This window comes from Sander lucioperca, chromosome 7 (genome assembly GCF_008315115.2).
Source record: "Sander lucioperca isolate FBNREF2018 chromosome 7, SLUC_FBN_1.2, whole genome shotgun sequence".
Lineage (NCBI taxonomy): Eukaryota > Metazoa > Chordata > Actinopteri > Perciformes > Percidae > Sander > Sander lucioperca.
In genome coordinates, this window is record NC_050179.1 from 7139409 (window position 1) to 7165986 (window position 26578).

A 26578-nucleotide genomic window follows, 5' to 3' on the forward strand; every position below is an offset into this window, starting at 1 on the left:
TCGCTCCAGCAGTATGTCTTACTTTCGCAATTTCTTAATAGGCATTTCAGCACAGAAATCTGTTTTTGTCTTGCTGGATGACAGCAAGACATGAAGGATGTGATGTGCAGAGAACAAAGAAGCTTGTTTTGTTGAGAGCTCTGACTAAAAGTAGTTTAGTAGTAGTCAGTACTAATCACATTTTAGTCTGGATGCTAATAATTAAGTGCTGGGTTTGGTACCCTCCCACTGGAATTGACTCCTCTATTGATCTGTCTCTTGATGTTGCCAAACAGAGAGCCACACAACTTCCTGATTTATTACCTAATTACACTAAAAGGCTCTCATCTCAGAATTTCAAGCCAGTATCCTCATTTGTGCCCTTCAGATCTGGGTCAACTAAATCATCATAACGTGGTAAGAGTACAAATTGTTTGGATCTTGTCACGAATCCCTGTCACGATAATAAGAAAGTCTACATGGTAAAGTATTGAGCTGTGTATTTTCATTTTAAACATGCCTTTTACTGTCTGCATCACCCCAATACACCTGTGCACCATCGTAAGTGACAACGAATAGTTTGCAATTACCATTTGAGCCAGATCTGATGATGTCAGCCTCAGCCAACAGCTTGGTTTGTGTGTGGAGCTCATTACTGTGCCAGGGGCTTAATTATTCCCTGGGTGTTTGCCTGCAGACCCTCAGCCCCTGTAGGGTGGGCCTCATGCCAGCCATGCTAGATCTTGTTTGTGTGATGGTAAGGATTCACCCTCAGCCACAGCACTGGCCCACATCCTGTTCTAAACATCTCAGACATGCGGACACAGCATATACTGTATATATACAACTTGCTTCATGAGACTGCCAACGGCAGACAGCCTGATGACTTCATTAATCTGCAGATGCCATGCTGTGTACTTCACTTTATACAGCTGTTCTTTTGTAAGAGTCTTGTTTTATTGTTTTTTTATGACTAACACTGAATCAATTAGCTGATTAGCTTATTAACTGATTAACTAGCTCTCCTGCCCTTCCCCTATCTGGCTTTGCCACTTGTCAAGCCGCCATTGCAAATAAGAACCTGTTATTAATGACTTGCCTGAAAAAATAAAGGTGAAATAAAAATAAAATTACTGAATCAACAGAAAATTAATTACCAACTGTTTTGATAATCATTTAAGCTTTTAAGTAATTTGTTAAGCAAACATACCAACCATTCTCAAATGTGAGGATTTGATGCTGTTCTCTGTTTTACAATAGTGCTAGACTGTTGGTCAGACAATGCAAGGAATTTGAAGATGTCACCTTGTGCTCTGGGGCATTTTTCACAATTTTTTTCTGACACATAAGACATCCAAAACATGATGGGTAGATGAATAGATAATAAAAAATAATCTTGTATAATAATATATAGATAAATAATCTAAAAATTAGTTGCAGCCCTAATCATGGCCCTGGTAAAAATACATGTATACTCTTACATGTTTACACTGAAGCAGCATAGTGTGTTAATGTGCACAGTGTTACTGCCTGTACCTTTCCCTCTGCATTAAGCCCTTTGAGAATGTGATTTGGTGACATTTGACCTCCCAGGGGTGAGCTGAAGGTGGTTCTCACTAGCATGTTGGCCATGATGTTGGAGGGGATAGATGCTGATAGATAAAGAATAAAGTTTTGCATGAAAATGCCGCCCCACCTACTGGCCAGTTGACATTTTATTGAAGCCTTTCTGGGATTTTTACTTTATAAACATTTGGGGGACGCACAGAAGGAGGTGTATGTAAAACACGACACAAACAACATAGAAAAAACAAATGAGTGGAGAGTAGGACGCAGTGTGTGTGGTATTACTCATTGATGTGTCTGTGGCTGCATCTGTGTGTGGCGGCCCACAGGGATGGTGTGGGGTGATCCCCTGTTAAAATTGGCTGAATGTAAATCCTGTGACATTTATCCGCCTTGCTACGACTGAGCCATTAAGCAGCTGGTAATTACTTTGTGTGTGTTCCTTATATCCCTCTCTCTATCTCTAACCCCGCTTGTCTTCTTCCTCTCTGCACCAGGTTCAACATGCCTCACGATGACAACCCAAAGTGTCGGGAGGCAGGCATGAAGCACCAGTATCATGTCATGGCTCCCACCCTCAACTATGACACCAATCCCTGGTCGTGGTCCAAGTGCAGCCGCAAGTACATCACAGAGTTTCTAGAGTAGGTGCCAGCTCTCCTCTCCAGTTTGAAACAGATTCATTTTTTTTTAAAACAAATGACTGATTACGGGCTCTTCTCATGGAAGAAAGTGATGCTTCTCCATTGATTTTCCAAACTCATAATATCACATCCACATCTTTAGTCCTCCATTAACTTGTACTTGTTCTGGCTAAACAAACAAACGTCTCTCACAGTGCTCTGTAGACAGGTCAGCGCAATGTAAACTGTGTGGACTTGTTATTGCCTGGTGTTGAAAGAGTATTTCCTGTTTGAATCCTTCCTCAGCTGACCTGAGCGATGGATCTTCTGCAGCTCCTCAGCTGTCTCCCCACTCAGACAGAGCCCTGCTCTCAAGATTCTGGGCAAACAGTAATCTAGTCACTGACCTGCTTTCCACACCAAAACCTGTAACACGGGGCAACGGCTCATTCAGCAATTCCTAACCCGCACCGTGGTCACTGATCCTGGTGAAAGGCTTCCCTTTAAGATGGGAAATGTCAGTTATAATTATATCTTCCCTGGATATGACCCTTTAATCTTTGCCTCCTTTCCTCTGTTAATTGTGGAGGCCTTCACAAAGGATGGCCTTGTTGACCAGATGCATCTCGAGAGCGCATTGTTAGGCGACGCCTTGTATGAAGTTTTAAGGTTGTGCTTCACATAGTTTCCAGCCAGTGATGACCTCAACATCAAGTGGTCGGAACATTTAGCTGAAGATGGGGAGAATCTCCATGAATATCTTTATTATTTGGTCTGGTCCATGTCAGCTGGGTTGGGTTTTTGTGTGTGGTTTATTACTGCACAAAAACCAGGAGTATGATGTAAATGTGAAATGCATTTGTGATAAACTTGAAACATTTTTAACTGTATGGGATACATAACAAACAAAGCAGGTATGAGGAGAGTATTTCAGTGTGGGAGCCGCAGCGGTGGGAAAGGCCCCTCAAGACTGTCGTCCAAGTGCTTTTGAAATCCGTCGCCAGCCAACAATGAGGAGCATTGATTCAAACTACCACTTCTACAGTACCGCTCCTGCTCAGTGGGCTGACCTGGTCAAGTACGTCAGTGTTTTGACTGCCCGTTCTCCCTAAAGAGCAAATTCAATCTGCACCACTCTTCTACCAGTTTAAAAAACGAAAGGCTGCGCCACCTCTCAAACATCCCTTTTCAAAAGGCTACCCCTCCTTCTCCCCCTTATCTCACTGTTGCTGTAATAATGTGCATTGAACTCCCACACCTGAAAGCTGATGAAAAGCGTCTTGCTGTTGTGCAGTATTATTATGTGTCAGCTGCTTCATAAAGCAACCATTCATTCCCTCTATGGCACTGTGCCGTTTGATTTAAGCCTCAAAATCCAAATATAAAAGTAAAATGCAAATCTTTGACTGTTGCCACCCAATAATTGTTGTGTTCGCTGGGTGTTGAAACCACATAATCATTAGTAGTGGGCAAGCCCTATCATTTTCCATTACACACACAAAAATTAGCCTAACCACCCTAGCAGCAAAAACTCCCATGTGAAATCATTTTGAAAACACTTTTTTCAATCTGTAATTTTCTTAATAAAATCAAGATGTATCTTTATTTTCGGTATGTTTCTCCAAATTAAACTAAACCTGTGTTCTATATCTCCCTGTACAATAATTGGTACATGCTGTCAGAGACAAAACTCTGATATGACAGCATCGCAGCAGTTTACTTTTGATCAAACACTGTACAGTGATGCTCTGTGTCATTTCCTCTACAAAAAACATCACTATGACATATGAGTAGACTCCTTGCACTGTTTGCGGAGGGAAACCCAGTATGGGGTACATGGAAACTATTATTGTTTAGTCTCTTATGACAAGGACAAAACAGCCAACTGTAAGTCATCTTATAAATAAATTCACTTTCAAGTTCCTCAATGGCTGCCAGGTGTGGAATCTCCTCTGGTGCCAGAGAGGAATTGCTTTGCTGTCTCGAATCTACACAGCACATATTAAAAAAAAAAGTGGTTTCATAGTAGTAGTTTCATTTAAAAATGACCACACGGGCCCCTTCTCCCTCTGTCCGTCTGTCTTGTTCTTAATAATCATTCCATTAGGTTCCAGGACACTGATTAGACAGATGACCAACTGCTGAAAGATGCTGTAATATGGGACTACCTGTATGATTCCTTGACAGGCTACTCCATAGTTTTCATTCACAGTATCCTCCACTGCTGGTTAATTCTTCTCGTGCAATCGGCTGGAAATGAAAGGGGAAAGAAACAAAGTGACGGTAACTCAGGATAATCCTGTGTAATTATTGGCCTGTCACATCAGCTGGTGCTGTATGGAGCAGGTGTTTTAGCAACTCAATCCTGGATAAAATTTGTCAGAGCGGTGCAGACAGGTTGTGTAATTACATATCTATATACGTCTCATCTGCCAGTTTCCTTTCTCAAAAGTAAACAAAAAAAAGAAGAGATCCTTTTGAGGCTTGGCTGGCTCTGCTAACATGTTTGACTTGTGCCTTTTCACAGCGGTAAAGGCTGATGATTTTATATGCAGGCTGTTGGTACATACATTCCGTCCAGCTGTGCTTTTGTTGTCTCTGTTACTGTGTCGTGGCTCAGGGTGTGGCTGATATACAGCACAATCTGTCATTATACTACATTGCTGGCGTAGCCTGGCACAGATTTATGTAACTTAATCAGGGAGCTTTATGATTCCAAATTCTCTTGTTTCCCTTCAGCACAGATAAATATACCTCAGATGAATATGTGGTCACCGTGCAGATCCTTTTCAGTGTGTATCAAAATCCTGTTTTATTCAGTCTGTGGCGCCTGACTCCAGTTTCATAGTGACAGCATTTACTAACAGGCCATTGGGGGGAAGTGGTATCAGTCTATCCGTTAGGTAACTTTACAGACCACCCACGGGGAACACACATCTGAGGATGATCACAGACAATGACATAGAAATGTTTACTTTGCTCTTTTGAAAGAGATGACACGTGTTGATACTTTTTGGGGTCAGAAAATACGTGATTATCCTGAAAATGTTCATACCATGAAAGTTTGCCTTGTGCAAGTGTGTGTACATGTGTGCATTATGGTTTTGTGTTTTTCTTTTCATCTACGGTACACACATTCTTACTTGTTTTTAGCACCGGCTATGGGGAATGCCTCCTTGATGAGCCTGTAGGCAGGACGTACGAGTTGCCCACCCTCCTTCCTGGTCAAATCTACAATGCCAACAGGCAGTGTGAACTGATGTTTGGACCCGGTTCCCAAATTTGCCCTTACATGGTAAGTTGGCTTGCAATCAGTATGGTATGGGGAAATAGCAGTTAAAGTCTGCCGTCAGCTCAATAAAGTCAAAAGTTGTCAAAAACATTTCTAGTCATAAGAGTATTTTGCATGTGTTATAGACATGCTCTTGTCCTCTTCAGCCAAAATGAGTAATTGGTAGTGCTCAATTTTCTTCCACAGAAACAGTGCAAGAGGTTGTGGTGTACCAGTGCAGAGGGGGACCATAAAGGATGTCGCACACAACACATGCCACTGGCTGATGGAACTGACTGTGGACATGGAATGGTAAGTCGGTCCACATGTGGATCTGTGTTGCAGATCATTTGAGTTTGATTCCCTGTACTAAAACTTCTTAATTGACTCACAGATGTTTTATTAAGTAGAATGACACTTGTTGTGCTACAGTACATGTTCAAGGCCTGTCAGTTTGGGGGTGTAGGTGTAAAGCCTGTTTACAGTTCTGCGGAGGCTCCACGCTGTCATGATTTCAGAGAATGTGTAGGACCCAAATGCAGAGAGCAGGCAAGAGTAGTGTTGCTTGAGGATTTAATTTAAAAAAATCAAAGATATACAAAAGTCCATACAAACAAAAGGAGTCCACAAGGTAGCAGGCAAAAATCCCTCCAGAATGTGGAGGAAAACAAAAGACAGGAATACCAAAACTGGAAACACAGAGACAATGGGGTAGACTCCACAAACGACCATGAAACAGAATACAATGACCTGACAACAGACAAGGGAAACACAGAGACTAAATACACAGGGTAACGAGTTAACCAGGGACAGGTGACACAAGGTAAAGGAACAGGTGAAACACATCAGGGCTGGGCAGAACAATTAAAAAAGGCGGGAAAACACAAGGCAGGAACTAAAACAAGACCAGACAAGACAGAAAAACCAGACTACCAAAATAAAACGGGAAACAGAAACATACAACCATGACACACGCAGAGCTTTCGTCGTAGCCTACGTAAATGGCCTGATGTTTATACTTGTGCGCTGGTGTGTGCGTCGAGCCGGCATGTGTGTGTGTGTGGGGAGTGGGTGATAGAGCGAGGGATCAGTGAGAGAATGACGGCGATTAGCTCCGGAGCGAGTACCTAGAGTCATAGTAGGAGAAACAAAGTGTCTCCCCTGTGTTTTCTGACCAAGGTGGGACATCTGTAGCAGGAAAAGTTAACCCTCTCCTTGATTTCATGTTGTGTATGGAGAAGGAGAACCAGGAAATGAGTCAGGGGAAATGCAACGCTACCAAGCCACGGCCGAGCGACGTGCGTCAACAGCAAAAATGTCTCCGCGTGGAGTGAAAGTGGAATGAAATGCATCTGTATCTCACTAGAAACTTGAAATACTCTTTTTATGGGGTAATTTGCTATTGGATGAACACACTAAATTATCCTAATGAAGTAAAGCCCACCTATCTAGTTTTTAAAGTAGAGTAAACACAACTTAATGAATTGTTTGTAGCTACCATGAAACCAGATTGACAGCCCAAATATGAATTAGATTTAAATATTTGTTTCGGATCACCGTATTGCAACACTGAATGCATTTCCTCTGTTCCCTAATTAGCATTGTTGTTGAAGCTGGCCTCACTGTATTTTAGACAACTGACACAAGCCAAACCTCCCATGCAGTGCTGCTCTGAATCCTGATGCTTTTCCCTTCTACCAAGAAAAAGGAATTATTTATCATGCATTAGTCTCCTGCCTTCACTGTGGTTGCAGAAACCCATGTAAATGTGGTCAGGTGATGGCCCTAGTTAGAAACTTGAAGCTTTACCCTCAGTGTTGTTGCGGGGCCCCAACCCCCATTAGCCTTCATGTTCTCCTCGCTCTGGGATGCTATGCTAATTAGGGCTGAGACGGCGGGTCAGTCACTGAGGATACATGGAACGAAGGGCTTCAGGGGAGGGGGCAGAAAGAGAAAGAGGAAAGAAAAGAGAGACAGAGGGGGCGAAAAAGAGGGAGAGAGAGTCTTGAGAGGGAAAGGTAAAGACGTGGGCCTTTTGAAAGAGGATGCCACCCGCCGTTCACAGTTGAGTCACCATGTTATGAACCCATGACCCTAAAACCTCTTTAAAAGGCGGGTGAGTGGGTCAGTGGTCAGGCCGTAACAGAGCCCAGGCTGAGGCCAGCCGGCACTCTCACAAAATACCTCACATCAGTGATTCTGCAGTGCAGGAGGCGGGAGGAGAGGAGGAAGGAGAGGAGAGAGGAGAGGAGAGAGGAGAGGAGAGAGGAGGAGGTACAGGGGGATAAGGATGTGGTGGGCTAGTGTTTAGCATTCGGAACATGCATGATGATGAAGGGAGAGAGAGAGAGAGAGAGAGAGAGAGAGAGTTCTCTTCTCTCCTTAACCTTCTGCCCTCCAGGAGTCTTTTGCAGTGTTGGCCCATGTAAGTCTTATATTCCTTATATCCTTTCATCTGGCTCCATCTCCCTTCTCACCATGTTAGGTCCTGGTTCAGCCCTGTCTAGTAAGGAGAGGTTAAAAAGGGATGGCTAACATCTTAATCCAACTACAACAACCAGACTAAACCGTAATGGTCCTGGGATCCCAGCCCCCATACTGCTCTCAGCCCGTATGTGGGAGAAACGGTTGAGGAGACATGGTGTTGGTTTAATCACACCAAGTGGTTTGCTTTAATAAGCTACAAACCCTTAAACCAATTTGAGCTGCCTAAGCTACATTCTAATAGATGTATGGGTCTTTATTGAAACCCTGTAAACATTGACTTGGTAATATGCAGGTCCAAAGAGGTGCAAGTTAAAACCAGGTTAATTTGTTTGAGAAGTGTAGGTTACATATAGCCATTTGTAATGAGGACCTACTTTACACTAAAATGTAGTCATGTAATGGCTGTAACAACACTGTTATGTGCTAACCACATTTAGCTGCATTTGATCCCAGCCATCTAAAGTATGTTGATCGCTAAATTACATTGAAAAGTTAAGGGATCGCCAAAGTGATTTTTTTCATCCTCTGGGGAACACGATTGTATCAAATGTTATAGTAATCCATCCAATAATTGTTAAAACATTTCACAAAAAATCCAAAAATGTTAACCTCATATTGACGTTAGAGGAAATATCAGGGGATCACCAAAGCCATTAGGATTCATCCTTTGGGGACTACAAATGGCTGTACACATTTTCCTGTCAGTATATCTAATAGTTGTGATAATTTTAGTGTGAACCAAAGAGGTGGACCAACCGAGAGACCATCATGGCTATGCCTAGAGCTCTAAAAAAAACACAAAAATCATATGAGATCTTTTAGTGGTAGTTATTTTCTATATGAACAAATACACAGTTTTCCTTCATTTCTTTGTGTGTCTGAGTGGAGGCACCACCTTTGTTAGTAGTGCTGATGGCCCAGTTTCATCCAGATGCAGGGGGCTTGGGTTTGAAGTGTGAGTTGAAAGAGACTGGGACCCTGCACCAACACTCACCTGCCCATACAAGAGCTCTTTAATGTGGTAGTTTGGTATTGTGTGTATGTGTGTGTGTGTGTGTGTGTGTGTGTGTGTCTCAAAATTCTGATAATCTGTCAACCCAGATGATTTTTCCTGATCTGTTTTACGTCAGTATTACATTGTTCTTTCCTTGTATCTCTTTGTGCCTGTCTTGCATTATTCCACCATGTCTTTCTCCATCTCTTTTCCTACACATCCTTAATGCACTGTAACTATCACACCTTCTCACCTCTTCTGCTGATTCCTTTCAATTCTTTCTTTAAAGACGTCATGAGGGCAAGTGTGTGTGTGTGGGTGTGTGTGGGGATTACAGCAATGGCCTCTATGGGGGAAACTAGCAGCAGGTATTGTCTTAGCAACCACAGCTCCCCTTTAAAGATCTCTTTCAAAGCCTATCATTAGACCAAAGCCTGCCATGTCATTTTAAGCAATTACACGGGAAACGTCATCTCTCGTAAAAAGTAAATCTTCTGAACTGTCACCTGTTGTGACTGCGTTGTATAGGGAGAGTTTTTGTTCTATTGAGTTACAAAACAAAGTTGTGACCTGATCAGGTAATTGAGGTCAGTGCCCCAAAAAGTGGGAGAGAGGCACGTCCTCTAAATGAAAAAAAAAAAGTTTGTTTGTATATAGCTTAGCTGAAATGGGGCAACGGGCACTGCAGGTTCATGGTTCAAGACTCTCTCTCTGCTTCTCCACTTCGGCCTCTCTCCCTTCCTCTCTACCCCTCGCTCCCTCTCTGTTGCTCAATGGGCCCTCTCACAGGGCGCCGGAGTGAGTAATGCGGTCACATGACCTCTTGGCGGCATGTCTGTCATCTGGCTCAGTGGGCCGTGCACTAACGAGGGCATCCCATCACTTGTTGTCTATAAATACCGCCACCACCCTCCCTCCCCTCCATCCTCTCTTCTCCTGCTCTTTCTCCTTTACTCTCCCCCGCGCGCGCGCGCGTGTGTGTGTGTGTGTGTGTGTGTGTGTGTGTGTGTGTGTGTGTGTGTAGATTAGGGGCCAGCCAGCATGGTCAATAAGCGTCTGTCAAGCCAAAGCTGGGTACAGCTTAGCCCTGTATCCACATCCCCACCAATTGAAGATCTCTGCGCTGCTTCTCGCCACGTTGTTGCTCAGTGGGTGGCGAAGGGAAACAAGTGGGGACGGAGCTTGAATAAAATGGGGTGTTTTTATGTCAAAGTTCTTATTGTTCTCACTTTTTATATGGTGTTGACTGAAAGCTCCCTTGCCATTTTTGGGGAATTTGTTGCAAAATGACAAAATATTCAAGTGTTTTTTGGTGTCATTCATTTCAATGACTGCTTGTTGAGCTTTTTTTTTTTACATGTAAAACCCAAAAGAACTTCCCAGATTCTCTTAATAGGGGCATAATTGAGTGCATAAACGGGAAGTTGTTTTTGATTTCCTGAGCATTCCTCAGAAAAGAATGACGACCTGCTCTGGTTTCAGCCAATTAGAGATAGTGAGGTCTTGAAAAGTGAAGCCAGGGCAGAATAGAGTCTGTTGGCGGAGGCGGTGAGTGTTGGCTGGAGCTCCCTGGCAGCCTGACAGACTTGTCGTACGATGTGGGGACGGGCTGTGTGTTTGTATTTGTGTGTGTGTATGTGCATGTACTAGAGCTTAGGATTGTGAGACTGGTATCAGTGTCACTCTCTGCTAATCTCTGGATATTTGCAGGATGTTGCCACTTTGATTTGCCATCATCACAGACATATCTGTGGATTTGGGCTAACAAAAGGTTTGTTGTTTTAGCATTCATGTAGTTTGCTGAAGGAATTAATGTGTCCAGTAGCCAGTGAGTGGAGCTTTCATTGTTGACTGTGTTGAAGGAGGAAGATGTATTTGGATAACTACGGGGTCAAAATGTAGCAAAAATGTACACAGTTATTAAAATCTAATTATTGTGTCGAGTGTGATACATTTAATTGAAACACATGGCAGAAGGTGTAAATAATGACAAACTCCACAAGAAAACCACTGCCTGCTGACTAAAACAAGGTTGATGAGATCAGAATTTGCTGGGCTTAATGCTGTTATATGTGTATATTATCAATATTTTGTATTTATTGTGCTGCCCCCAAGTGGCCAATAAATTAATGCAGGTTTAAAAGCAAAATAATGACCTAAAATCTTTATTTTTTATTTTATTTTACCTTTATTTTTTCAGGCAAGTCATTAAGAACAGGTTCTTATTTACAATGGCGGCCTGACAAATCGCAAAGCCACTTAGGGAAAGGGGAAGGAGGGCTAGAAAATTAAAATACATTAGAAATACATAGAGTTTAAATCAGCGGTCCCTAACCTTTTTTGCGCCACGGACCGGTTTCATGTAAGACATATTTTCACGGACAGGTCTTCAAGGTCAGACTGATAATCAATTAAACAGAAATAATGTTATTTATTTTTTTCTGTGCGGCCCGGTACCAAATGATCCACGGACCGGTACCGGTGGTTGGGGAACACTGGTTTAAATGACATACAATACATTTTGAAATACAACACAGACAGCAGTAAAACCCGTATACTGAGAGGAACACACAGGTACATGGGTGAGTAAGAGAGGGAAAAACCATACAAATATTGAGTTGGAAAATTATGACGTGGAGAAGCAACTGCAGATGTCGGTGAACAAGGATAATATGGCAGTTTTGAATGATGAAATGGAAATTAGTTTGTCCAGTTGCAGAGCATTGCAGTCGCGAGCGGCGGCAGATTGAAAAGATGCGAGACCAGAGGCAGAGCTGTTTTTGGGAATACTTAATTGAATATGAAGTGAGGACTGGGTGATGTATGTGACAGGCTTTGGCTGCAGCAAGTGACATAAGTAAAGAGGTGATCGGCCAAAAAGGGTCTTGTAAATGAAAGTGTGAGCCAGTTGACTAGTGAATAAAGGGTGCAGTGGTGTGTCTAAAAGAGGCTAAACAATCTGTAGAGCAGCAGAGTTGAATTTTCTGAGGGTTTATCAATACAAGGGACACCTTTCACATTATATGTATACATATCATTTCATCTATTGTAAATACAAAACAATATTGATCTATTTGATTAAGAAGATGACAAGAGGTATGTGTGTCTTAGTAATACTCACAGAGATGAAGATAAGTGAGAAACACCATCAGTAAAAGTGTCTCTGAAGTGTACATGAATGGAACAGCTGACAGGGCCAAACTACTCATTCACTCTAATGACAACCCTTACACTTCTTGGAAAGATGTGGGGGAGGGAGGGGGTGTGAGTGAAAAAGAGGATAGGAAACAAAGTAAGGAGATATAGTAAGAAGAGAGATTGGTTGGGGTCACTGTTGCATCATGTTGTCTCTCATGCTCACCTTCCCCTCCCACTTGTCATCTCTCTTCCTCCTGTCTTCACACCCTTTCAACGCGAAGGAAAGAGGAATTATGGAACTAGCAGGGAAAAACATGAATGCCTTGGCTGAAAAATGAGTCTGTGTAAATCCAGTCCATAATAACAGCTGTCATTTGACTTATTTCCAGTCCCCTGCCTGTTCAGTGAGAGCTCTGCAGAGAATCCCTTACAGCTCCATGGCTCTATATCGCCTCTCACCTCCAGGCCAAGTTATTAGACATGTAATAGTGGTGAAGGCCAGTGGTTCATGTTGCGCCAGAGGTGACTCCAGATGTTTCAGGTTTTTCGGATCACAGTCTGTTTTAATTTTGCATTGTGGAGAGGACTCATCAGAGACAAAGACACAAACCCACAACAGGCCAAAGCCATAGTGAACTCCAAATCCAGAGCCATGAGAAAGACACCGCAACATGAAACGTGAAGCCTTTTGAAAATGGGCGTGTTAAAATGAGAGAACGGAGGGCTTTTTAAATCAGTCCTCTGCCTTTTCATTCCTACAGTGATGTATGGCTTGGGTTCAGAAATGAGGTGCTCTCTGCAACAGTTCCTTGGCAATTACAGGGCACTACCTTCCAAACCAGCCAGCTGAGGAGCTCAGAGCAGATGCTGCTGTCCTTAGATACTATTCCCACTGTTGCGGTGAGCTTGCTGGTGACTCCTCTCTGTGACTGTACGGCTGAGTTGGTTCAACTTTATTTAGTTTGTCGGTGTGTGATATGAGATAAAAGTGGCAAAGATATTGCGTGTGTTTTCCTGTTTTCCTTATATGCGTCTCTGTATACAGTATGTGGAAAAGGTCTTGGCATGAGTTTGTGAGTCAGCATGTGTCTTTGTGGAATTCCTAATTTGAAACACATGCTAGTCACAGCTGCACAGGTTTCTCTCACAAGACCTTCAAATGTATCACCACATTCCCAATTGAGGGCACATTTTGACAATCTTTCCTTAATGCTTGTTTGAGCTTTGCCTTTCACCTCAACGTTTTCCAACAGTGTGTTTATGCACTTTGGAAAGAGAGGCTAATTGGAATTGAGCGTGGCCTCCAGATGCCTCCAGACTCTGAACAATCACTCTTAAACTTAACACACATGCGCACACACATGCGCACACACACACACACACACACACACACACACACACACACACACACACACACACACACACACACACACACACACACACACACATCATAGCACACAGATGTTTTTTTCCTTCCACTCCCCCCTTTCCTTCTTTCTTCTTTTCATCCACATCACCTTTTCAAGCCAAACAAAACGGTTGTAAACACAGGGTGCCAGCGGGGGGAGTGGAATGCCTCAGAGGCTTACACAAGCTTTGGTCCTCTCTGACCGACAGTCCGCCTTGTGTTTGACAGTTCCGCGGGTCCTGCTGCCTGGTTGCACTGTGATGGTCCCTGTGTGGCCCTTGCAATTTCCCAAAAGAGGATAAGGGGGATGAATGGCTGTGGAGAGGAGGTATATTAGGGATGCCCAGGTCCCGGTTGACAGTCCCTAAGCTGAGGTGGGGGAAGGGGTTGTAAGAGTTATAAGGGGAGGGAAACTCTTTGTTGTGTCAAAGGAAAACTTAAAAAAAGTCTTAAAATGTGTTTCTTTGACAATTCCATTAACTCTGATTGTTTAGCCCTTTTGTCTTGAGGAGGTTGCTCAACCAATAAGGACCAACACCTGTTTGCCTTTTCGTGGTGTGGAAGCCATTTCCACTCATGTGGATGTTTTATCACATTCCTTTTAGTGACTTTTATTTGAATTGTTCTCCAAATCCATTGTTTGTGCCCTCAGTTTGCATTTACAGTGGAGCCAGACGGGAAGAAACTCAAACCCGGTCTGCATTATGGAAATGTTTGTGGCTTGTTTAGTCCTTACCCTGCAGCTGTTAACACCTGTCTGTCATTGTGCACAGCCTTTACACTCCATCATTAGACCCGCAAGTGTGTAAAACACACATGCAAACTAAGCCAGTATGGTAGAGGCAGTGCTGCCAAATTCTCTGTATGTTTACATGTGTTTATGTGTATGACTTTGCACTTTTGCAGGTGTTCACCTAAAGTAATGGCTGCAAGGTGTGAATGTTAAAGCAGAAACTGGTCGGATTATCAATTGTCCAGGAGATGACTTTGGTGGATATCCTCCCTAGTTTATTAGCGTAATTATGAAAATTCACTGAAGCGGATCTCACATGGTTCTGTTCTCAGGTCTCAAGTCTTTTCTTTTTATCTGGAATGATAGTAGTTGCATTTCTCCTCTAGAAAGATCTGGCAATGGAAGTATCAACTTGTGCATCAACTTATCAGACCAAACTGTGAGGAAACGATAAATGATAAAACTGAGGTGTCCTCTAAGAGCATCCTCCTTTCCAGGCAATAGGTTTAAAACTGTGTATCTGAAGAGATAGACAGCTGAACAGAAGAAGGGAGTTCCTGATGTCAAGCCAGTAATGAACTTTGTTCCTTCTGTTATCACAACTCTAGAGTTTCCTTATCACGGTGCCACTGCTCCCCGTGCCTGTGTGCCCGGACGGCGGGCGACGTACCCAGACAGACGCCGTCTTGTCCTGCATTCTTTCAGTGAACCGGACCCTCCGATATCTTAGTCTTCGAGAAGGGGATTTGGTTACACACAAAGGAAAATGGGCCTGCCGTGCTTTTCTTATGAAAGCAGTGTTAGCACTTCTTGGCAAAGCTTGGTTAGTGGGTACACACTGTTTGATACCAGATGCCTTATTTTCTATGTCAAAGTGGGTCTAATATATATAAGAAAATATTATGTGATTTTGTATTTACAACCCAAGCCGAAGATGATTTAGAAAAAAATAGTCTGTGGCATAGCCAATGGTTTTCATTTTTATATGTTTCTTATAAAATAATTTTGTGTTGAGTGTTGACCATTTCTATCAATGAGTTGCATCCGGCTTATAGTATACCCTTTATGGGAAACAGAGAGCACGTGGAAAACAGTGTGACTTTATCCAAATACAAGAGGCTGTGAAACAGTAATGTTACATACATTGACAACCTTTGTGTCATAAACTTACTATATACTTCCATATTGTGTTGATGAAATAAACTTTTCTCATCATCACTTGTTTAATGAGAACCATCATTATATGGTGATAAGAACAGAGCAGCAACCGGACTGCTGGCTTAGCTCCCTTCTAAAAGAACAAATACATTATAGATTTGGTTGACATCAAGGAAGTATTGTGGCACATACTGTACATTTTAGTTTCTGGTTTCTCTCATTGACACTTCCTGTGTACTATCTCTATTTGAGTCTGTATCAATGCCGCTCCCTCCCTCTCCCTTTTCTCTTTGAACAGCTGGAGGAGTTGGAAGCCTTCCTTGAGGGTAAACAAAAGCTGAATTAGGATTTCTTTTAAAATATAGCTTGAGATCTAAACAGAGGGTTAAGAAGGCAAAGATGTGCCTGCACTAATTCTGCAGTCTGTGTTTGTCTGCAGGAGTTGCAGTCATGGTTTTTGTGTGTCTTTTCACATGCAGTACTGCAGACACGGGATGTGTGTAAACAAGGAGTTGGACCTGCAGTCAGTCCATGGGGAGTGGGGTCCCTGGGGGCCCTACAGTGTTTGCTCCAGGTCCTGTGGTGGAGGAACTCGGAGCACTGCCAGAGACTGCAACAAGCCTGAGTAAGAAAGAATCAGACAGTTATGACAATCGAAGCCATTACAATATGGGTCAGACTGTGAACCAGTAGGAGAAGCAATAAAAAAAGAGCAGTCATGCCTGAATAAGAGTTGTAAACAAGCTAAAGTGAGAAACAAACCTGCATGTCGGATTCGGTTAGCCTCAGCCTGATTTTAAGCAACAGTCACAGAGAGATTGTTTCCTTAGTGTGAATTTAAATGTAAACAATGTGGGTTTGAAGTCATAGAGCACCAGTCACACAAGAGCAAAGATGGTCCATTAATTGAAATGAAGTCCTGTGCTCCTGTGACCCGTCTTCTCTTACTCAAGGCCCAGAAATGGCGGGAAGTTCTGTGTGGGTCGCAGGATGAAGTTCCGCTCTTGCAACACTGAGCCATGTCCGCGAGGACGGAAAGATTTCCGCGAAGAGCAATGCTCTCAGTTTGACGGCAAGCACTTCAACATCAACGGTCTACCTCCCACCGTCCGCTGGGTCCCTAAGTACAGTGGCAGTGAGTACACCAATGTAATCCTAAAGTATGTAATTTGAATGTCTTGTGGTAACATGGGCTGCAACATCAAAGATGTATACTATATTTACATCAAACTAACTATACAATGTACTTTGAAGCCAGTGATGAAGTAAGTTTGGTGCATTTAACATAAACTCTGCACACCACACTATGTGTAGGAGGGATGTGGATCACATGACATGTGAAGTTGACATGTCTGTGTAGCTACTGCATTTGAATCTAATGTACTTTTAATATATGAGGGGAGAAGATAGATATGGGTGGATGTGTAAGGTAGAGTACACATCTGTGTTTGTGTCCTTCCTTTGTCATACTTTGAAAAGTTTGCTGCCTGGGGTATAGTTGACACTAAACAACAGCAACATTAAAGCAACACGCAGCCCTTCCATGTGAACCTCCTGGCAACTTTCCCTCTTACATTCCCTCTTACAGCCGATCTCATTCTTTCCCGAGATGGCTTGCCCAGCTACATGAGATTACCATCTGGCAAAGACCACCATGTCTAAGTTACTGCAAGTGATTCATTCATTTAATTGATGCTATACAAGCAAACAAGCCAAGCCCTGGAGCCAGTGCACTGTCAGATACCAAATGATTCTTCCAAACAACGGATACAAAATTGGCAATTCTAGCAAGAGTTCTCTGAACGTTGCAAAAAAATCAAACTAGGTATAAGATTCAAAATATGTTGTTTGGTTTTATTTCATCAGCACATGCAAGTCATCTCTTGGACTTTCATCTTGTTATTGTTCAGGATTTTATTAATCTCATTAACTTAATGAGCTATAGTCCAATTTTTTTCCAGAGTTTGTTTTCTTTCTCCATACAGTACTAATGAAGGATCGCTGTAAGCTCTTCTGCCGGGTTGCTGGGACTACGGCATACTATCAGCTCAAGGACCGCGTCATTGACGGCACGCCGTGTGGGCCAGATACTTACGACATCTGTGTTCAAGGCCTCTGCAGGGTATGATTAACTTATGCATACACGTACCAACATATGTGCATGCACAAACACACACACACAGACACACACACACCCACACACACACCCACACACACACACCCACACACACACACACACACACACACACACACACACACACACACACACACACACACACACACACACACACACACACACAAGCTTTAACATTGTCATCTTAGCCTTAACTTATTCTCATGCTATCATGATATGCAAGTCATATTCTGTGCACAAAAACTAACTTAACACTGTCAGCCCACTCATACTTTTACATGATTCACATTTTTGTAATTACTGGAAAGGATGAAGCTTGACTTTTCAGTGAAGTGTTTGTAGGTCACAATCCAAAACACCTGCATTTTCCAAGTTCATGGTGTCCAGATAAAACACTGCTTACAGGTGTATAATTCAAAACATTCAAACTAATCATTTTAAGTACAGTATGTCATATTACATCAAATCACAAATGTTTATCTTCTTTTCATATGTGCCTCTTTAGCAAGCAGGCTGCGACCACGTTCTCAACTCAAAGGCCAGGAATGACAAGTGCGGAGTGTGTGGCGGGGACAACTCGTCGTGTAAAACCCTGGCAGGGACCTTCAACGATGCTCAGTATGGTAAGTCACGCTGCTCGGATTACATGTACGGTACACAAATAGCTGACTGTTCACAAAAAAAGGTGTTGCTATTAAACATACTGTATGTCAGCAGCTTCTGCAGAGAAACTGTGATATATCTGATACGCAGTAAACATAGAAAAGCTAAGAAAGACTTCAGCTCCATGTGTCTGCAATGTTGACATGCTGTATGCACATATTAGGTGCTGATGTCATGTCTGGTTATGTTTAAACATATTAAGCTTGATTATCAGCAACGGTGCGTGCTTCAGCCAAATTTGGAAAAACTGCAGAACACCAATCTTCTCTAAAGCTTTAGAAACTGATTAACACAGCAATCTCACTCTGTCAGGTCTTTTGATAGCAAGCATAAACCTGACATCACCCCTTTTGAACTGTCTTGCTTAATGCAGTGCTTCAATGTGGGCCAACTGCTGATTGCATCCAACCCTTTTAAGGTCTGGGCAGCAAAACAGCAGAAACATCAGCATAAAAGCCCTGGGTGTGCCCTCGGCATTAGTTTGGCGCTGAGCTTCAGCATCTCTATCCATCTGCTTTTCTTTCTGCACTCTGTTGGCTGTTTGGAGCACAGGGTTTGAGGATTGTTTTGAACCAAACTAGGCACTGAGCTCAGCCCTGGAAATTTGGCTTGACCTTTTAGAAAGAGAACACAAGTGGGAGTGCAGCCCAGGCAGGATATCCCTCTGCTCCTGGGTCTAAGCCTGTCTTTCTGTCTTTCACCCTTTTGTCCTTTTCTGCTTGACTATTTCTTAGTCTCTGCTTTTGTCTTTTTTGTTCACTTTCTCTTTGTCAATCTTTGTCTTTATCTCCTTCATTCTTTCCCGTCTTCACCAGGCTAGACAAACAAAATTTGCAGGTAAATCCAGAGATGTTTTTTTTTTTTTTTTTTAAGTCAAGTCACATCTTCATAAACACATTACAGTTCAAGATTCCATTCCATTGAAGTGACATAGACATTTTTTGACATTTTGAAATGACTTTTTAACATTTTCCTATATGTATTAGAGTGCGGATCGGGCCGCATTTTTCTGTCCGAGCCCGGCCCGCGTCTGACAGAGCAGTAACCGAACCCGACCCGAGCCCGACAGGCATTAAGATATTTATGTCCGAGCCCGGCCCGAGCCCGACACAGTTAAAATCAAAAACATTTTCTCATACTAATGACACATGCACGTTTGTTTGTGTGGAAAGCCCACTTTTATTAAGCAACTGTAGGAAGGCATTTGGAAATGTCAACAGATGAGCGCATCAGCGCACACGGGGCAACAAGCGCACGTTAACACACTACATAAGCTGTTTTAAATTTAAAATGTTCAGTGCCTTATCGCGCTGATGTGACCGAGCCAGACCCGAACCTAATTTCTAAATATCTGTCCGAACCCGGCAGGAACTTTGAGGTTAATGTCTCCTGTTTCAGAATGGAAAAATAATCCAATCACAGTAGCTACAAAACAAGCAGATGTTTGTCATCAACTCAGTCATACTAAGTCAGTATCGTCTGACAACTTGCATCAGGGTGAGCTTGTCACTCCTTCTAATTTTCCTCTGCAGGCTATTAATACATCATCTTCTTTCTTGCTAGTGGCAGAGGAAGCATGTTTGAGGTACACCCCAGCGTTCCCGAAGTTCAGTATGGTTGTGTTTTTTTTCCCCCGGGTCGGTATGTTTACTGTTCATCCCTGGGTCACTCTGTGGTGGCAGAGGATTTAGTGTGTGGTCAGTTGCTAAGCTGGCGGAGCTCAGAGGCCCCTGATGGCTTGTGGATAGCATGTGTTTCATCAGAGGGGGGCCATGTTGGCAGTTTCTGTAGTTCATATGCCCCCTTTTTTATGAATTTATCATGTCCCCAGTGTTTATGGAGGGAATTTGACATGACACACAAAACAGTAACAGTACATTGTATATAGGTTGTTTTGTGTTGTAGGGAAAATGGTTTATTGTGAAGGAATATACAGTAGCTTCCTGTTCAGTGTGGCCTCAAATGAAGAAAAAAAAAGATCAGTCATGGTTGACATGGCTTGTGATGATGTAACTGTAACTGTGTGTGTGTGTGTGTGTGTGTGTGTGTGTGTGTGTGTGTGTGTGTGTGTGTGTGTGTGTGTGTGTGTGTGTGTGTGTGTGTGTGTGTGTGTGTGTGTGTGTGAAAGATCTACATGGCTGATGAGAGAAAAATATGTAAACCAAGTGCTGCCCCCGAGTGGCTCAAGGTGTCAGGCTAACCATCAGATCACACCAACCCACACCTTTCCTCTCATTCCATTTAGTTTCTATTAGGTTTCTATATTCTTTATTTTGAAGGCAGCAGTAAGTAGTTGGAAGGCCAGATGGCGTCTGACACGAGTGTTTGTTCAAATTCTCAAGCTGAACTTTCATAACTTAAGAACTGAGTGAATATTAACAGTCTCTAACCGTACGTAACAGCCATTACTAGCCATTACTACACTCGTGGTAATCTAGTTGAACCTCCAGTGATTTACTGGACTTACCAAGAAGTACAAAGTTTTGGTTGCACCAAACAGTTGCTCATCATAAGATGTTTTATGGATGACACTTTCTCCTCTTCAATAATAATCCTCACGATGTTGCAATTCTCACAATATAATTCAATATGTTCTTACTCAACTGATGAAATAGCAAGCAACTGTGTCTTTGAGTTGGGTCTCCTCTGCTCTTTCCTTTTTTTAACTACAAACTAAAATGTTATTTTGCTTTTTTCAGTACCTTACTTGTATTTGGAACAGACATATATTTTCCTGCAAAACCTTTATTTTTTATTTATAAAATAACCTATACTTGTCAAATATTGAATGCTGCCTGAACGTAAGTAGTTGTACATAAAACTAGAATTGGCAAAATTATGATTTAAATCCAAAACTGGATGATCAAATTAAAGAAGAGTACAAATCTAATCAAGCATTCAATGTCAGCTAACAGTTTCCGATACTTGCTGCTATGAATACTTTTTGTTTGCATTTTTGTTGTCGCCTTTCACATTCTCTCTCTCCCTCACGCTCACTTGTTTTGTATGTAAGTTTATCATGGGACAACAGGCCCGGTGTAGTAATTACAGGCCAAAGGTAGGTCCAGGGAATAATTACATATCATTTCATGGTCGGGCCTCTGAGACTAAAACAAGGCCTCCTGCAGGTTATTTGAGAGGACCAGACCCTTTTTTTTGTATTTTTCCAAGTGTGACATTTAATTCCGCAGTGGTTGGAACCGGACTTCCCTGACTGGGGTTTGGTGTAGCATAGTGAAGCTATTATGAAAATCAAGGTGGGACCACTCACTGCTGTTATTGTAGGCACTTTGTTACCTTTTGAGAATTCTTAAAAATTGTGTAACTTTTTGTGTTGCTCTGTCTGTCCCTCACTCTTTTCTTCTTCCTCAGGTTACAACACAGTGGTGAGGATTCCAGCTGGAGCCACCAACATTGATATCAAACAGGTCAGCTACTCTGGAAAGCCAGAGGACGACAACTACCTCGGTGAGTGTGCTCTGTGTGTGTGTGTGTGTGTGTGTGTGTGTGTGTGTGTGTGTGTCAGTGCAACAATGTGGTTTGAGTCAACACTGTATCAAATTTCAGGTTTTCTTGGGACAATCAATCCAAAATGGAAGCAGTCCAACCTAATAAGATGTAAACATTACACCCCTTTCAGTTCTCATCTCATAGGTCAATGGCATTATCCCCTAACATGACCATAAACCACCCAGACTTGTGGACCCAGAGCTGTAGAGGCTGGCTTTTAATGAAGGAGGGTAGGAGACATGGGCCAAACTGTTGTCAAACTGTTTTCATAAAGGAAAGGAAACTGTCATTTGTACATTTGAGTGTATATGGAGGAAACATGGAGGGGCGTTGGTCCATCTGGTCATGGCAAAGAGGGTTTGTTGGAAAAGCAAATGGAGTGTCAGCCCCTGAGAAAGATAAATGAGGCAGCAATAGGTGCTAATTAGAGGCATGTGGAACCCAGGCAGCATGAAAGTGGATATAGGGGTATAGGGTTAGATGGACCCACCAGGCTTAGCGTGTGAGTGTGTGTGTGTGTGTGTGTGTGTGTGTGTGTGTGTGTGTGTGTGTGTGTGTGTGTGTGTGTGTGTGTGTGTGTTTCTGTCTGTCTGTGTGTGTGTGTGCTTGCACATGAGGAGAGAGACAGACAGAGAGAGAGAAACAGAAAAGGAGTTGTGCCTAGGTTGTGAGGCCAGGCGCCCATTATCAGATGGTTCAAGTCAGGTTCAAGATGTTTTAAGTCAGATTGTCAGAAAACACATCTGGCAGCGGCTCACTGCCATGCTGCTGTGAGAAGCTTGACTCCCGCTGTTGCTGAGTGCCACAACCACACATTGAGTGAGTGGTGTCTATATTAGACATGTCTTGTATTTGCAACGCCCTGTCAATTTTGTCACTCCAGCTGGTACAGTATGTAGAAATCTTTTTGAGAAGATCAATGCACTCGTGACAAAAATTGGAGACTGTGCCTTTGAAGTCATGGCTCCTTAACTTAAAAGCTCTCTCCTGTACATTTTACGTACCTGCTTACAATGCTATGGTGCAAGAAGTCTCTGCACACTTCGGGTCCAATGCAAGTATTTGAGACCAAGTTTTTCACCAACTAGACCTTTGTCAGGGAAAGCATTACGCATACAGTATAAAATTGACATTTGCTACGGCCTCTGCAGTCACAGATCAGAAGGTTTTGGAGCGATGTAATAGACAGTGCTCTTCACCGCTATCATCACTAAACCAAATGAGAGAATATGCTGAGTTACAGATACTTTTAGAATGTATGCTAAGCCTAGAGAGATTTGAAGCTGTTCTGGAACCTCATGGTGGCTTTTAAGACACTTCATGTTGGTTTTATCCTTTTATTTTCAACCTGTCCCCAATGCATCAATCCATCCCAATCTGTATTAAAACGTACAGGTATTTAGAACAGCTTGTGTACCACACAACAAACTTAAAGGTCCCATGGCATGACAATTTCTCTTTATGAGGTTTTTTAACATTAATATGAGTTCCCCTAGCCTGCCTATGGTCCCCCAGTGGCTAGAAATGGCGATAGGTTTAAACAGATAGGGGTATCCTGCTCTGCCTTTGAGAAAATGAAAGCTCAGATGGGCCAATCTGGAATCTTCCCTTTATGACGTCATAAGGGGAAAGGTTACCTCCCCTTTCTCTGCCTTGCCCGCCCAGAGAATTGTTTTTGCCGAAAAAAAAACTTTTGTTTTGAAAATAGGCTTCAGAAGAAGCATCTCCTGGTCAGCACCAGGCATAACACAACTTTAAGATGGTTATATATGTTGGTAACACTTTACTTGAAGGTATCTACATAAGAGTGACATGACACTGTCATGAACACATGACACTGTCATGACACAGTCATGACACATGAACCCTAACTCTAACTCTAACCCTAACCATAACTTGTCATGACAAAAACCGAATGACACTTACTAAAAGAAGCGTTATGTCATAAACATTTATAACTTGTTTATAATGTTTATGACACGTTCATGACAGTGTCATGTCACTCTTATGTAGATACCTTCAAGTAAAGTGTAACCTATATGTTTAAGTTCACTTTGTGTGTGGCTGGGTCTGCACATTTTCTAAGGCTTTTTTAAAATGTATTTACATTTCTCCAAAATGTCAGTGATGACATCCAGAATCTGTAGATCATTGTTGAAACCCCACACTCATCTATAATGAGCTGGCATCCCCCAATGTGTAGACCTAAATGTAAACAAATTTGCGTCGAGAGACTTAATCACTTACATTGTTTCGGCATGCACTCTCAGATTGTGATAAACTGCATGTTTTCTGGAACCAAAGTGTCGAGGGGGTGGTCGGGGTTTATTTTGGGTTTATGTACTAGTTTGCCAAGTGTAAGTGCTTATCCATGTGTTCCTGTGTGTTATTTGTGTGTGTATGTTTATGTACTTGTTTATATTTTCAGTCAGTGGAGGTCCTTTGTTTGCATTACAATGTCAGTCATTAAGAGGAGTCACGCAGTCTAACTCCAATAACTGCAATTTAGTGCCACCAATGTTTCAACATACCTCCCCTACAACAATGGCTTTGCAGAACAATTAGGTTGGCAACTCAAAGACTGTTTACTTAACATTTAGGTTGAAATAAGAAGCACATCTCATAAACATTCCCAAAACCTCAATTGTGCAAGAGCCAAACTCATTTTAGGAAACCAAACATTCCTTCACTTACGCTGAATTCTTTTACAATTTGGAGTTCTGTGTTGTTTATGGTTTGTGTCCGTTTTTTATTCCAGCATTATCTGACAGCCAGTCCAACTCCCTTCTGAATGGGAACTTTGTGGTGGCCATGTTCAAAAGGGAAATCACCTTCAAGGGAACTGTTATTGACTACAGCGGCTCAGACACAAAAGTGGAGCGCATCAACTGCACTGACCGCATTGAGGAGGAGCTCATTCTGCAGGTATTAGGAGGAGGCTTTCTCCTCTTTGTTTTAAATTACTGTTTCCTTTATCAGTTAAATTCCTACTTTAGTTAAACTGTATATTCCTCTATCTTGCAACCTTTCGTTGTGACCTCTATATCTCTCACTGTTTAAGTTTGCTTCCTTCTCACTTACCGCCATACTGAGCTAGATCTCTGTTTAAAAGGGTGATATCTCTGTGTGGACTTAGACAAAACAAGAAACGCACTGTTAATTCTTTTGACCTTGCCTTTCCCACTATTGTTTCCACAGGTCTTGTGTGTGGGAAACCTCTACAACCCAGATGTCCGTTACTCCTTCAACATACCCATCGAGCAACACAGGGAGCAGTTTGTGTGGGATCCCTCAGGCTCCTGGCTCGAGTGCAACCGCATATGTCAGGGTAAGACCTCAGCTTGGCTTCCAAATCTCCACACATAGAAAGAAGAATATGATAACTTCTCTTTGGCCTCAGTGAATCTTATGAGCAGTTATGATGACACACATAAGAACATATTGTATGTACTTTTAGGCCCATAGTTATTTCACAAGCTGCAATATTTTTCCATGTGAAGAAAGGTTTATTTCTGTAGAGCCTTGTGGTCTAACGGACATGCACATTTCACAGCTACTCTTGATATAAACAATACAAATTTACCACGAAAAAAGAATTGTAAGAAGTGTAAAATGTATATGACCTATAATGTGTCTTACATCTCTTTATTACATGAAAGTTGAATTACTTGGACAAGGATCTAAGTGTCAGGGCACATTAGGATTAGGATTTCTCTTGCATCACTTACACTCACCTCTTGATTTAGAAATGTACTTTCTCATCCCTTCCTTCCATAAACCCCCCTCCTGGCAACCCCAGTGTGACCCTGGCTAATCACACCTTCCCCTTCGCCTGGCCCTTAACCCAACTAAGCCCCTCAAATTTCCCTTAGAAGCAAGCTAGTCAGGCTCCCAGTGGGTCAGAGGGCACAGTGGTATCCAGTAAATGGATGTATTTGTGGGGTCTAAGACCGACATGAACCCCTAAGGCTGTATGATGAAGGACTGGATGTTGAAAAGCTGGTCAGACTTGTTAAAGGTGAAGAAATGTGATATTTTGGCAAGCAAAGTGTCTGCCAGATGTTATCTGATTTGAATCCTGCTTTTCCCCATCTGTCTATGTGCATGTGTGCAGGTGAGCGAAGGCGCAAGGTGGTGTGTGTGCGTAAGAGTGATCACCTCGAGGTATCGGACCAACGCTGTGAACATTTACCTCGTCCTGTTTCTGTTGCTGAGCCCTGCAACACTGACTGTGAAGTCAGGTGCGCATTAATGCACAAAGACACACACATGCACCCACAAAACAAATTCCTATAGAGCACACAAGGCCAAACATTTTAATATGCATCCTCTCACACAGGTGGCATGTTGCTGGAAAGAGCGAATGTTCTGCTAAATGTGGCCCAGGCTACCGCAGCCTGGATATTCAGTGTATGAAGTACAGCCTGATGAAGAGACAGAGTGGGAGGATGGAGGCCAACGCCTGTGGAGATGCCGCCAAACCTCAGACCAGAGAGCCCTGCCATGGGGATTGTCTGCTTAAGAGCTGGCAGTACAGTGCATGGTCACAGGTACAGCCAGTGGAAGAATTGAATTATATATGCTGGGCAAACTGACAGAATCCAAATTGAAAGGAAACAAATAAAGTGAGACCCTGGACCAAATAGGGGCATATTTACCAATTGTTTATATATTATTTATTATGTATATATTCCTAATGGCTAATAATGAACATGATATACTGTATATTATGTGCATTTATTTTTCCATAGTTTCCATGCATCTATGATGTATTATGTACCATACAAATCTAAATTATTTTGAAGAATATTTCTGATTTGCACTCTAATTTCATTTTCATAGTCATTTCATTATTGGAGAAGGTACAACATAGATGAACACATGACTAACTGGGCTGAACATGTTTAATGTATT

The 26578-nt window shown here is 42.4% G+C and overlaps 1 protein-coding gene across 1 annotated transcript in view; it reads left to right on the plus strand.

The window, feature by feature from the left end:
* The window catches only part of LOC116038403 (A disintegrin and metalloproteinase with thrombospondin motifs 20), an 84189-nt gene that overhangs the window by 20966 nt on the left and 36645 nt on the right, over positions 1-26578 (plus strand). The window contains exons 9-20 of the mRNA XM_031282783.2: positions 2043-2189; positions 5322-5463; positions 5647-5751; positions 15837-15982; positions 16311-16492; positions 17343-17479; positions 17997-18114; positions 21527-21622; positions 24423-24589; positions 24863-24992; positions 25779-25905; positions 26004-26214. Of these exons, the coding sequence (XP_031138643.1) occupies positions 2043-2189; positions 5322-5463; positions 5647-5751; positions 15837-15982; positions 16311-16492; positions 17343-17479; positions 17997-18114; positions 21527-21622; positions 24423-24589; positions 24863-24992; positions 25779-25905; positions 26004-26214 (1708 nt within the window). The remainder of the gene's footprint in view (positions 1-2042; positions 2190-5321; positions 5464-5646; positions 5752-15836; positions 15983-16310; positions 16493-17342; positions 17480-17996; positions 18115-21526; positions 21623-24422; positions 24590-24862; positions 24993-25778; positions 25906-26003; positions 26215-26578) is intronic.